Below are 14,391 nucleotides of genomic sequence, written 5' to 3' on the forward strand. Positions count from 1 at the left end.
ATCCTGAGATGCTCAGGGTGGGACACTGCCCTGCTGCCTGCCCACCCCTTGCACAGGGAGCCACAGTCTGTGCTGCCCTAGTTTGGTTGACCAGAGGCAGGCTGTTGGAAACGAGAAGGCAGAGAAAAAAGAGCAAACCACAATATATAAAGACAAGGCACTATCTAGGAAAGAGTTAAAAGGCACCGAAACCCAAGCCGGTTTGCAATGGAGGGCGCCCAAAGCCAAGGAGGGAAAGGGAGGGAGAGAAGAGGGGAGGGAGCAGGTCCAAGCCAGCGCTCAGCAGTGCCTGTGCCAAGAGCCAGCTTTCTTAAAGCCATGGGCTGGGGGGCCGGCCCTGCAGGCAGAGGGGAGCCCTGGATCAGGGGCTGGGAAGCACCGAGGGGAGCCCTCAGCCTCCTGGGTGAGCTGCCACGCTGCAGTGGGGCGCAGGCAGAGGGAAGGGGGGCAGAGGCTGCGAGAGGGGCTTGCTCGGCTTGTTTGCGTGTCTGTCTTTCGTAAGCATATTTCTCTGCAGGCTGCCTGCTCTGCGCTTTGCTTCCCTACCCTCTGCAGAGGAGCAGCTCCCCTCGGGTCCATCCGCAAAAACCCAGCACTGCTCGCTGCTCCTGGAGGAGCTGTCATCCTCTTGGAAAGGTGCTGGGGTTTGGCTGAGAGCCCAGCTGAGCACGGGGGTCGGGAGGGATGGGATTTGGTGTGGGGAATGGAAAGGGGCCACTCTGAAGAGAGAGATGGGTCAGACTCCAGCTGGGACAGGGGGGTTGTTGGGTTGGACTCCCGTGAAGAGTTGATACCTAGTGACTGGAGGACTGGAGAAGATTTTTATAGCCCTCCTCATACATTTAGCAGCCTACCAGAGCATGCTTTTGCAAAAGGGAGGGTGTGGTTTGCCATGTTGTCTTCCTGTATCTCAGCGTGGAGACTGAACCTTCTAGGCTCCTGTGGTTTGGCTAGTGAGGGCAAAGCCTTCTGCAAGGGCACCTAGTCTCCATTGGTCTAGGCAGAAGTGCATCCTCTTGGGCCATACGGTTATCGCTCACATTGCATCCTTGAGCCTTCAGGGACTTCAAGCATGTGAACTCCCTCCACAGGACCATGCCATTTTCAGCCACAGAAAGATGTTTTGTGGTGATTTCTGCTCCATTGCCCGTGTCCTCCCCTTCTTACATCTCTGGCACTTTCTCATATCTTCCCAGGTCACCATGGACACAATTTACCTGCGCACACCCCTGGCCCTCCTACTTCTCCCTCTTGTGCTTGGGGCACCCACTGATGAACCCAATCTCACAGAACCAGCCTCTGGTGCTTGCAAGCGCTGTTGTGACCCACTGGACTCTTCCACAGATGCCCCACGGCTCCCCCCTAGCCACCATCACTTGCCTTACCCAATGCCGGAGGTCCGTCCCTATATCAACATCACCATACTGAAGGGTAAGTGTCCATCTTGGCCCTGGGATGTTCTGTGCTGTGACCCAGAGTAGCCTGAGCAAAGGGAAATCAGTGCATCCATGCTGTGACCTCTGTGTCTCAGGATGCTGCCTGCTACTGGCTCTTCCTCCCTCCTAGCACAGGAGTGGCAGTGGCAGTCACTTGCCAAGATGGGAGGACACCTTCCTTGTTTCAGACTTCCAGAGTCCCATAGTGCCTAAGGTAAAGAGAAGTCTCTATCCAGCTGCAAAATAAGCATGTTCGGAGGGTAAGCATTGGCATCTGGGAAGGCTGTGGGAAAACCTTCTCCAGCTCCATGGATCGCATGGATTTTGGAGCATGAGGGCAAAGGGAGGGAGCAGCTATTCGTAAGCACCTCCAGGCTAACTGGCAGCAACCCCCAGCTCATTCCACCCTGCTTTGGATAGCTTGGCTAACGGGAAAAGGCTCCCTATTTTAGATCAGCTCCTCCCTTCAGGGCTCCCCTTTTAGCCTTTGCTGTGGGCAAAAGCTTGTTCCCAGCTGGATGCTGCTGCACTCAGTCATTGTTGCTCTGTAGTTCCTCTGGGCTAGCTGGGCAGATGCTCCCCTTTCCCTGCCCAGCCTAGAAATAGCTGCAATCCATCAAGGCTCACAACTGGGGCAGTTAGAAGCATGGGCCAGAGCAGGGTGTTGCAGGGCGACCTGCATTACCATGCAGGGAATGGAGAGGAGGAAAAGAACAAGACACAAATCTGAGATGCTGTCACTTGTGCTGGAGGCTTCTCTTTGACTCCCATATCTTCTCTCTATACACAAAGTACATTCTGGTGCTGCTTTCTCTCTGTATTGATGCCTGTCCGAATCCCAGGATAGAACTGCAGTATTAATTATACAGGATACCCAAAGGATGCTGGTATTGTCAAAGTACCACCCCTCTAATTTGCACTGCACAATCACCAAGTCCAGCTTGCATCTTTTTCCTCTGACCCACCTCATTGTTCCTCTTGAGTCATATTCTCCCACAGGCTTTAGCACTTCTTCCCCTTCTCCAGCCTACAGCAACAACAATGTGCACACTACATGGGTAATGGGGCCATAAGGGAGGTGTGTAGCAGGGCAGAGTCTGTCCCTGCCTCCTGTATGCTATTGCAGCATCCTCCTGCAGATAAAGGAGTGTGGAGGACAAAGAAGAGATCAAAAGCCACAGTAGTACTTCGTACTGCTGGGCTCCTTCTCAGGCTGAGGTCTCTTAAGAATGGGTTCTCCTGTCTCCAGCAAGGCCATACCATGTGGTGAGCAGGGGGTTCATAAAAGAAGAGACTCCATTTGCACCCAGATCTCTGTTAGCTCCTTTCCCATGAAGCACAATGATATCATGACCCTCATGAGTGTTCCTTTTTCTGGTATTGACCCATTACGGAGCAATCCTCTGTCTCCTCATTAGGCTTTCTTGCCACCACTTCCGCATCTCCCTCTGGTATCACACAGGAGTTGTGTCCTCTGCTTTCTCTTGCAGGACAAAAAGGAGATCGGGGAGAGCCTGGGATGCCAGGGAAATGGGGCAAAGAAGGACCACGAGGTGAGAGGGGAGCCCAGGGACAGAAAGGCAGTAAAGGACAGATGGGCATAGCAGGAGACCCCTGCAAGCATCAGTATGCTGCATTCTCCGTCGGTCGCAAGAAAGCACTGCACAGCAGTGAAGGCTACCAGGTCTTGATCTTCGACACTGTCTTCGTCAACCTCTACAGCCACTTTGACATGTTCAATGGCAAATTCTACTGCTATGTAGGTGGACTTTACTATTTCAGCCTCAACGTCCACACCTGGAACTTCAAGGAGACCTACATGCACATCATGCACAATGAAGAAGAGGCAGTCATCTTGTATGCCCAACCCAGCGACCGCAGCATCATGCAGAGCCAGAGCCTCATGCTAGAGCTTCAGGAAAATGATGAGATCTGGGTGAGGCTTTACAAGCGGGAACGGGAGAATGCCATTTACAGTGACGATGTTGATGTGTACATCACCTTCAACGGGTACCTCGTCAAGCCCAGCACTGAGTAACTGCCTCTCCTCCTCCTTGGGGCCTCTTTGGCCTTTTCCTTCTTCCTCTCTCTCTCTCTCTCTCTCTCATTACTGCCCGCAACCACTGCAAATCACTTAGAAATGGGCCTGTCAAGTCTCAGGCACTGAGTGTGAAACTTGCCACACTGGCTCCCACCTCACGGTCTCTTGTAGTCAGGCCTGTATCTGTCCACTTACAGTGTGACACTACCATCTCTTGCCCCTTCCCTCATGACCCCAACTTCAGTTATTGGCTTCTTCTAAATCTGCCAGTGAGCTGTGTCTGGCATTCTGGGTCCTAGAGCAGGAGGAAAGCTAAAGTGCTGCTCTTGCAGATGCATCCCTCCTTGGAGCTTTATACACAAAGGGCTGCTGTACAAAGGGCTATAAAGTCCCCACTGCTGGGTGCATCCTGTCTCATCTCCATCCCAACTAGACACGCCAGTTTTGCAGCCTGCAACACAGCTTTAATGTCACCTTTCACATCTATAGACAGGAGCGTGGACTGGGTTCTAATGACCTCCTGGCGCACAAGAAAGATGTGGGACTGGAGGGAGATTATACTGTCTTTCTAAAAAGGGGACTGATGGCCTTCTGAAGTATGGCATTGGCTTTCCTTAGACACTGCTGGGTCACAGTGTCCAGGCTGGCTGTAAAATCTAGGCCTGGTGGGATTGCACTCCTCTGTGCCAGCTCTGGCTCTTTGGAGAGATGAAGGGTCAGATCCTTAGCCAGACACTTCAGAAGAATCTGCCATTGAATCAGTACAGTCCACCACTCAATTTCCACTAGGGATCGTAAGTACAGAACAAAAGAGAAAGACAATCCTCCATACTTCCCTCCTAAACCTCCCTTGGGGTGCTATTAAGTCTCAGTTCCCCAGTTGTGGTAAGCTAGTCCAGACAGTGAATGTGAATCTGCTTGTCTTTGGCAGATGTGCCCCCATGGCCTTCTACTGGTATCACCAGTCACCTCGAGGTTTGCTGGTGCCTCCTGCATGCTATTACAGTGTCCTCCTGAAGGTGGTTCTCCCACACTGGTATTGAGGGACCGCTGTTTCAGAACTTGAGCTGGAGGCTGTAGGGGCAATCACTGTTAAATCAGTTTCACATCTGGTCGGTTGGCACTTCTTTGCCTCTGTGATGGAAAAGAGATAGAGTGAGACTATACACCTCACCCCCACGGTGAAAAAGCTTCCCCTGTGCCCTTTCCTGGCAACCTCATGAGAGCAACTGAGAAAAACATGTGGCTAAAACAATCTTTCCCTCTTTTTGTCAGGTTGTAAATATCACAGTAGGAAAGGAATGTCAGCGGTAGGTTTTTCTAGTACCATTTTTACCTTGTCTCACATCCCTCTGGGATTGCTGTTATCCTGGGAGGAGCAGGTGAGGCTGACTCAGCACTTTGGGAAACCTATATCCACGTGTTGTGGTGCTCCATAAACATGAATGCCAAGAGTTGTCCATTTGTTGAGTCTCAATACAGGACAAGCAGGAGAAACTATTTCTCCACTGCCCACCACTGATAATGAAGTCTTTTGACTTATCTAGCTTCTGCAGTCTCATGATTAGCTATAATCTCTGCCTGGGACTTCCAGAGCTCTCCCATAGGAGATACACATTGTTTTACAGGACGAGGTCCAGTACACTCAGCCCAGGCTAGCAAAGGCAGAAGGACCCAGGCTAAATGTTAAAAATGAACTTGAGATAATTTTTGGATGTTTTCTCTCTTACCCTCCCTGCTTTGCTAAGGAAGCTGTATAGACTGGAATGAATTTCAGGCACTCTCTGCCCTGGATCCTCCCCACCACTGTCACTTGGGGCAGTGGGTATAACAGCAAGGTTTCACTGAGGCAAAGCTGGGTTTTTCCCAGGAAAACATGTGATGATGGGATCATGGGAATGAAAGGAGGCTGTGAGTTTCTTCCCCTCCCTTAGTAGGTCAAGCACGTGGAATTGCTCAGAGGCAGGATTTCAGGCTATAGCATGCCTGAAAGCAGCATGCTGGAGGAGATGCTCAGGTCCAAATCCCTTTCTCTCTTCCTCAACTTGCTGCAAACCCAGGTATTGCCTATTTACAGTGTATAGTGCTCCCATGTCTCCCTGGATAGAAAAAAGCCTCTCTAAGACACAATATCTCCAGAAACAAGCTTCCATCTTCCTCCTTTTCTCTTTGGTGTTTGAATGCCAGTGGCAGGTCTCATGAGCAGCCAGATGGTGCCTGCTGCACATGAGAGAGGAGGGCAGGGGGACCAAAGGGTGTGTTTAATAGGCTTCTTGGTGCTAAACAAGATGGCAAACCCTTGGTGCTAAATCAGATTTCAGGAGTATTGGGTGCTTTCTGGAAGGTGTAGTAGGCTGAGTTGTAATGTACTGTGGAATTAATGGTGCTTTATGTTACAAAACCAAACAAACCCCAAGAATTTTTGTATATATATATTATTTTTTTTTTTCAGTGGTATTAAACTTTTTTCGCTGGTTGTTTTGCACTTAGATCTGCTTTTTCATCCCAGCCTATTCCTTCTATCTCTGGTTATTGCCAAACAGTGTGATGGAAAAGACAGTGACCTGAAAGAGACAGGTACAAAGTCTAACTCAGTTCTGAAACTTCCCATGGCAATCCTTGGCAATATTCTGTTTACTTTGTGGAGAACTGTTACCCTAAAGATATTTAGGGTAATTTCCTCTTTGCTGGGAAAACTTTAAGCAAATTCAAGGAAGGATTCTTTGGAAATTACAAAAAAACAAAAAACAGGACAATACAATGGGTTATAAGATTAGGGTTCAAATAATTAATTATAATGAGGAAGACTGGGCTAATGCTGGGATTCTCTTAAGGGGTATCGGACTCTTGTGACATTTTCAGCACATCCTTCTATCAAGTACTTTGTATGTGTGTTTGCTTTCTGTTTTGCCTGTGGTGTTTCTCTTTTATTTGGGGTTTGGACTGAGGAGACTCCAGCTGAAGTGGAGAAGTGGACAAGAAAACAAGAGGAGAAGCCCATATAGGACCTTCTGTTTTGAGTTTAAATCATCTTCACATAGCTTCTCCTGTGGTTTGACACGTACCAGATGCTTTGTTTGGCAAGGGGTGGAAAACATAATTAGTCCAGAGCTAGGGCTATATATATCAAAGAAATGCAAGACTCATCAGGTCAGAGCTCAGCCTTCTTCACAGTTTTTATTTACTTCTGAGAAAACAGGTAGAAATGCGTCTTCAGGAAGCGCAGGGGTTGCGCTTCTGCACGTCCCTGGCCCCTTGAGGTGAGATGCTGGTAGATTGGATGTGACTTTATCATACTTACAAAAGGTGAGGAAGGAGGAAGGAGAGGAAACGTGTAGCCAGACCTTCTAGAAAAAGCTTCTACAATTCACTCTTTCAAGCTACCCACTTTGAGAAGAAAGCGCCACCTGAAAAGCCTCTTCAGCCAAATCCTTTGGGTCTAAGATGCGTGGTAACAGGGAGGGTCTGTAACCAGTGTCACACATCACACTATGGATGCCTGACCGGGGAATTGCTGAAGGTGAGGCTCAGCTAAGACAAGGTGGACCCTGCAATGATGTAGAAGGATCAAGGGGTCAGACCTGCCCTGCTGCCCTGACAGTGGGTGCAGCCATGCCCTGAAAGCCACGAGATCTCCATTCACCCAGGTCTAACCTGTTTTCCGTGCAACGGCACTGCCCTGTGGTATGTGAGCCTGGGGCTGGTGACAGTCAGGACCTCTCATGGGCAAAGAGCAAGAAGCATGACCTGGCATGGGCAGATACAGCTCTGCTCCTGGGGCCATTCCTCTCTTGTACCCTGTCAGGGTGAAGCTCTGCTACAAAGGACTCTGTGGCCATGCCTCAGGCTTGTTGAAGGTATCTGCCAAAGGGATGGCCCTTTAAACTGGTTTCCTGCCGGTTTGTGGTCTTGCAGGTATGAAAGGAGGGGGGGAGTTGGAGAAAGGAGGTAAAGGGCAGGATATGGTGCTATCTCTGCGGAAGAAAGCACATGTCAGGGCCAGCTCAGGAGAAGCTGAAGGCCCTGCAATATCTCTTTGCCATGTAATAGCTGTGGGAAATGGGAAGAGAGAAGCAGGGCAAGAAAAGGAGACCCTTGACTTTACCGAGGGCACTTAGATAGGCACTAGTGAACGTGCCTGCACCCAAAGTACCAAGGAGGGCAGGGGCTCAGCACAACTGGACCTATCTCTGTACCTCCCTTGATTCTCTGTCACAAGAGGGGCAGCCATGGGAAAAGTCTCTGGCAGCCCCTTGAGCATCATGATGGTGCAGAGTCTGCCCCATGCCAGGCATTTGTGCACCATTCAGGTCACCGCCACCACACCGAAACACATCAGGTTTCCTCTCTGCTCCAGCCTGCTGTCCCTCTGCCCCTCTCAAACCACCTGGACAACCCGCTTCACTCACACCTCAGCCTTGTTTGTCTCACAGAGTCCATGGAGGGAGAAAGGGGTGATACAACATCCAAGCCGGTATCGCTCAGTACTGCAAGCAGAGCCCCTTCCTCCCTCCATGCAGTGCATCGCAGCCAGATGCCAGCAGTGGGTTGGTCCTGCCCCAGATCTCCTGTTTTTCTCACCTTCCCTTTCCCATTACTGGCTGGGAGCTGCTGCTGGGCCCAAAGGGCTGGATGTGAACCGTGCCTGTGGCTGCATGGGTGATGGGGCAGAGCTGCATCGCTGAGGTCAGTTGTTTTACTGCCTCACATGGCATGGCCCACCTCTGACCACAGTGGTGAAATGAGCACTTGCTGAGCCATGGTGGGCTTCAGAGGGCAGCTCAGTGTGCGCCCTGCTGTGACACCCACATGTGTACCCATGCACATACAAGCCCCATATGGACATCTCTCACCTTCCTGCCAACGGAAACTGTTGCCCTTTGCAAGCCTACCTCACTCTGAAGATGCTATCAGGAGGTGGGTAGAGGGGGGCTGATGCTCCAGGACTCTTTGGTACACGCACTGCTCCCTCACCTCCTGACGTGCCTCCCCCTTCTCCCACAAGCCCTCTGTGATCTCTCTCCACACAGTTGTATCACAGTGACTGCTAGGGCAGAAGGTTTAACTCAAAGGCTTCTGAGAGTTTATCAACCCACAGACCATCCCGTTGCTTGAGTTCACGTCACTTAACTCACAAATAACCAGGGGATTATTGCAAAATCTCACACTTTTCCCAAGAACTCTTGGGTTGGATAAGCTAGGGAGCAGGGGGGTCCCCATCCACCTGGGAAGGCTGGGAATCCAGCTGTGGGTGAGTGGGAGCTGTGAGACTGGGTTGTTTCTTGATTCATGTAACCTACTTGCATCCATGCCTTCGAGATGCTGACCTGCATCCTCCTGAAAGCTGCTGAGGAGCCTTGTCTGCCAGGGAGCCCAGACAATGCAAGCTGGAGTGCACCTCTGAGGTGAGAAGTGTGTCCAAGCCCCCTGAATGCTACTGAGGACAGTTGCGATGCTTCAAAGTATCCAGAGGAGACCACGGTGAGGAGGAAGAGCGGGTCTCCTGTCTGACACACATCCTGCAGGCTTCACCTTCACTGTCCTGGTCCCTGCTCTGAAGTCCTTAATACCGCCATATGTTTGGCACAACACGTCCTAGAGCAAAATGTGGGCAAAGCATCTTCCATGGGGTGCCTGAAGCTCACTGAATTCTCCTGCTTGCCCCACACATGCTTTTCTGGGCTCACGGTATTCTCCGTTACAGAGTTGGTTTTATTTTTGTCCCCGCATCTCCTCAGTTCTTCCCCTGAAGCAATGGAGTGGGGCAGGTCACTAGGAAGGACTTCCCAGGCAGCCAAGCCCTGTGCCCTGCCACCACAGGCAGCAATTCAGGACATCTTCCAGGCCAAGGGCCCACAGAATTACAGTTCCACACACAGCCCAAAGCACCTCTCAAGCCCTTGCTTTGCCCCAGCTTCTGCTTCTCTCCGTGTGGTATGCTGGTGGCATTGTTTGGCACTTCAGAAGGCTTACACAGGCTTTTACAGCTGCACCATGTTTCAGCCTTGGTCCCACAAGGCTTTGAAATGTTCTTTGTGTTTCTAAATTCCATTTGTTCAAAATATGCCAGTCTGAAGCACACCCCTGACCCTGGGACAAGCTTGCTTCTCCTTTATCCCCGGCCCTGCCAGCTGTGGAGGCAGAACAGCTGTGCTGCCACTGCAATGGCTAGACCAGGCAGTGGTGCCTTGGCTCAGCCCCTGACCATCTTGTTCTGCGAGGTGGCAACCTGAGCTCTGGGGAAATGGATAGAGGATTAATGCGTTGCCTTCTCTTTGCTGCAGGGCTGTTCTGGGCTTGTTTTTCCACTCCTCCCTTTTACGTTCCTGTGCCAGCCCCCCACTGCAATGCACAGAGAGGGAGATCTCCCAGTGCAAAGTGCAGGGGAAGCGGTGGGAGGGTCAGGTGAGGACTGAGGAGGGCGAGAGGAAAAGGTCAGTGACGCAAGCCCGAAGCGCTGGCTCTCAGCTGAGCCGCACTGCTGTTTGTCCGGGGTGTGCTGTTTCTACCCTGCAACCACTCGCACATCTGGGACCACAACTCCTTCCACTACCCACGCTCTTCCTCCCCATGCACAGGGGCTGAGGCACGGGAGGGGGGAGAGGTCCTGCACCAGGCTGCCAGCATCCCTTCCAAGACCAAAGGGGAGAAAAGAACCCCAAGCAATCCTTTTCAGCAGCTGCTGGACATTGAGCATCTCTGATGAAGGAACATGCTGCCTGCAAAATGGGTGTGAAGAGACGGAAGAAAGGGGGGATCCTTTCTGGGGAAATGTACTGGCACCCTCATCCTTAAAACATGAAAGCAATAGCACAAGTTTCCCCTTAGAATTAAGGTGCCACCTGGGGAGACCATGGCTGAGGGAAGGGACCCTGGTACCTGCGGACGTGTGTTGTCCTTGGGCTGGCTCCAGGGTAAGCATCTGAATGGAGCCAAGTGCTTGACCCCCTCTGTGTTACCCCACTGCGTACGTGCATGTTTGTGTTTGTGCTCACGGATGTGTGCACAGGTGCAGGCAGAGGCCATGCCCCTTCCACCGCAGCCTGCTCCAGACCATAGGGCACAACACCTTGCCCAAGATAGCCCTCCTAACCCCATGCTGGCTGTGACAGATGCAATTGCGCTTTTGAGCTGCAAGGAGAGGGAGGATGAAATGATGAACTGCTTCAGTGCTCTATGCCTTTTCCTGCTTGCTATGTGGGAGGTACTGGAGTAACAGGAAATGGTGATACTCTAAAGGGCATTCCCCTCTTGTCCATGCGTGCCACTGACAGGAACAGAAGAGGAGGAATGTGACACCCTGGTTTTGTCTTTCTCTCAAGGAATCAAATCCTATTTCCCCTGAGATCTCCTCATCCCATGTCCCAAACACAGGCAAAGTCAATGGGTGATGAGATGTGGTGAGACGTGGCTTGGGCTTTGTGTTACAGCAACAAAACTGGAATGTATCACATGTAAAGGCCTCTGTGTCACATCTCTCAAGGAGCACCTTTAGGGTACTCAGAGACCAGAAGTGGTGAAAATAGTAATTTCCACACTGCTTGTTTTCTCTCTCAGTGGTGGTCTTGCAGCGTTCACCAGGATCTGGATTGACACTAACAAACAGTCTTTCCTATTCCAGCTCCGCAGCCAGAAAGATGGCTTTCAATTCCATGCAGCCATACCCAAAAGCCTCATCAGGCTGTAGAGCCACTGTGCTATGGGCAGTTCACCTCAGAGAAAGGGAAAGTGCTCAGAGGAACAAGCCCACAGCTGAAACCCTGAGGGATGAGGAGCCCTTTGGGCTGACCTAGTTCACAAGGCAGTACAACGCCTGGGGGAGTGAAGTGTCCTCAAGTCCTTTGGTCAGGTTGTGGACCTGGACTTCACCGTTCTCTTCCATTCCTTCCACACAGGCACACTGGTTGTGGCCGTTCCTTATCGTATCTTCTGCCTCCCAAGGTGGTGAAGAGAGAATAAAGGGATCCTGTGGAGCAATATTAGAGGGGCAAATGGAAAGCCTGGATCTGGAAACCACAGAGGAAGGGAAAGAATGGCTTTCCTGACTGAGCCTGAGCACCAAGCCGTGGGGAGACAGGCAGCTACCTCTAAACAAGTAATTTCTGTTCAGACATTTTAATGACATGAAAGGCAATAACTGCCATAGTCACCAACCAGTGACCCCAGAAGAGCTTAAGGAGGGGCAGGGGCTGGCCTTTGGATAAGCATGACATCATTTTAGACCAAAATCAACCACCTAATTAACTCCCTTTCTAGGAAGTGCTCAGGCACAGAGACGAAGAAAACGGAGGAGCAAGGAGAGCTCTGAGCAGAACTGGGGTGGTTGTTGTAATGATTTTTTCCTGTAGAGAAGGAAGGGAAATGTGATTCAATTGGGAGCAAGCCTCACTAATCAAAGCACCGGAGGGTTTATTCTCAAGAATCATCTTGCAGTATCATGTCTTGCCTTCAAGCAGTTTTCAATGTCCAATAAATCTCTGAATTCTTCTCAGTTTATTAGGTCTGAAGCCATCATTGCTTCATATTAGGCTTGTCAAGCACACAGGTCCCTCTAACTTTAAATAGAGAGAGATATAACACATTGGCAGGCTGCAAGACAGAGCAGGGCTGTATCTTTCCAAGACCGCCCAGGTAACAAGGTAATGATTTCCCTCAAGGACGAGAGCAGTCACCGGTGCTGAACAGCAAATTGGCCAGCATTCAGCTCATTATCTTTCTCAGGCACAGATTTGGCGTAAGGATGGTCTCTGACTCAACGCTGCTCTCCTGTAGATCATATATCTCACACAGGCACTCCATCTTCAACACAGGTCCATGACCTGTAGATCCTCTGGCCATGCATCTTCAGCATTCAGCCCCAGGGAACCCTCAGGGACTTGCACAGGCATGGATTAATACTGGAAGTCAATTATATCCCCACAGACTCAGGCAGTGAACACCTGTATGTGATGAAGGATCTGGTGCCTGGTCTGCGAATCTCAGTTCTTGAAAAAGATGAGATGTCCTTTATGCCCCTTTCTCTGTGTGGAAATTGAGACACGGAGAGGATGTGAGAGCTGTACAAACACGTTGACAGTCCCATGGGTACGCCACCTTCCTTCCAGTTTAGGAAGGATGCTGAGTTTTCCATTGCAGGTGCACCATACTAAGAAAATCTTCAATCACAGATGCCACCTTAGATTCAGCTGACAGATATCATTTGCCATACTGCTGTGGCTCAAATGCCTGCTGTGTGTCCCATACTATGTCCACAGGATCAGAAAAGGGCATAGGTACTGGCCTTCTTTCAAGTTGCTGAATCCAAGGGCACTGAGGAACAGAGAGTGCCAGGCCCAGGGTCTTCAATTACCCTTCCGTGACAGCCCAGGTCTTCCATGAGTGTGTGTATGCAGGGAGTCCAGGTCTGAGCAGCCCTTCTGTCACCACAAGCACCCACTAGGGGGGCAGGCATCCACACTGAGTAGCTTTCTTAAACCTTTAATCTGCTGCATGGGCTCCAGTCCTTTAGACCAAACTCTTGGCACTGTCTAGTTCAATCCAAACATATTGAGGAGCCAGGGCTCAGCTTGTGAGTGGGGGCATCTTGTGACTGTCTCGTGCTCATGCTCATGATTTCATAGCTGTGTGTTCACAGCCAGACAGGCTAAGAGTGAAACTGCTCGAAAGCAGCATGCTTTCCCTCCCACCCTTGTTTCCCCACTTCTCTGGTCCTGTGACCATCACTGTCAGAGAGTGAAAGTGAACACCTCCTCCATCCCCTCCCACCTGTGGCCCTACACTTGCTGTGGGTGATGGTGCCTGCAAATGCACCAGCTTTCTACCCCTTCTATCCATGCTCTTCTGCAGCCTGCAAGGCTAGGAAATCCCTACTTTTGAACATTCTGTGTATTCATGCATATATTTGATGTCTCCTGCTTTTATCAGGCAGATCTATCAGGACACTTTCTGTGGGACAGAAGTTGGAAGGGAAGGAACAGGAATATCATCTGGTGTGTAGGTGGGCTTAACACTTGCTGTCCAGCATGGTTATTCCATTGTGGTACCTGATATAAGAACTTAAACTCCATTGCTAAATGCCTCTTCACTTTAACATGGTGATGGAGATTCACCCAATGGCAACATTTAGCCTGAAGCAGCAATATCCCTAGGGATGATCAAGCAGGAGGAAAAAAATCCTCTTTAACATTGGCCCAAGGTTGCCATTTTGATACGAGTCAAGGCCTCTTTCAGACTTGTAATGTGAACAAATTCGGTAAAGAGCTCACTGATACACCAACCAGTGGTTCCCCACAGGGCCATTTTTATAGACATTTTTCGGAGTAGAACCACAGTTTAAGGGGAAAATAAGGGCAGATGTAGAGTGATGTAGTTTTCAGAAGCTCACGTATACGAATGGCAGGAAATTAAATGTAAAGGTTATAGTTAAAACAACATTATTTGGAAAGTACCAAACCTACAGAGCGTCTAGAGGCCTTCACAGTGTATCCTGTCAGGAAGCGAACTTTGGTGGCCATTAGGGCATCTCTGCCCTCATCCCCTCACCTTCTGCTCCCTCTGCACCCTTCCCACTGCTCCACTCCAGAGCATCACGGGGTCAGGGCTCTGAGATGGATCTACTGAGCCTCCTACTACACTAAACTCACCCCTAGTGAGCTGGGTGGTTTGTAAACCAGGGGCAAGGCATCCCAATTAGCCTGGGACTCCAGTCCCAGCTGGGAGCCAGCAAAGGGAAGGGATGTGCCTAGCCCGATGTCAGCTGATGAGTTGAGCAAGTATGGTGTAGCTCGACACCACACAATGCTTCACACTGCTTTGCTCTCTTTATTCTCTCATTCAACTCTGCCATTCTGCAGAGACTCTCAGTAGACACGCAACTAGAGATTGAGAAGCTTCAGCAGTGCTGAATGAAAGCAG

The 14,391-nt window shown here is 50.4% G+C and overlaps 1 protein-coding gene across 1 annotated transcript; it reads left to right on the forward strand.

The window, feature by feature from the left end:
- The first annotated feature begins 207 nt into the window (after positions 1-207).
- Positions 208-4,627, forward strand: C1QTNF6 (C1q and TNF related 6). Its single transcript, XM_061371734.1, is given in 4 exon segments — positions 208-269; positions 271-403; positions 1,197-1,431; positions 2,927-4,627. Coding segments are annotated over 4 exon segments (978 nt in total). The 3' UTR covers positions 3,475-4,627.
- Positions 4,628-14,391: the final 9,764 nt, after the last annotated feature.

Source organism: Neopsephotus bourkii, unplaced genomic scaffold (genome assembly GCF_033783945.1).
Source record: "Neopsephotus bourkii isolate Nb327-2 ecotype Australia unplaced genomic scaffold, CSIRO-AGI_Nbou_v1 NB_1589, whole genome shotgun sequence".
Classification (NCBI taxonomy): Eukaryota; Metazoa; Chordata; class Aves; order Psittaciformes; family Psittacidae; genus Neopsephotus; species Neopsephotus bourkii.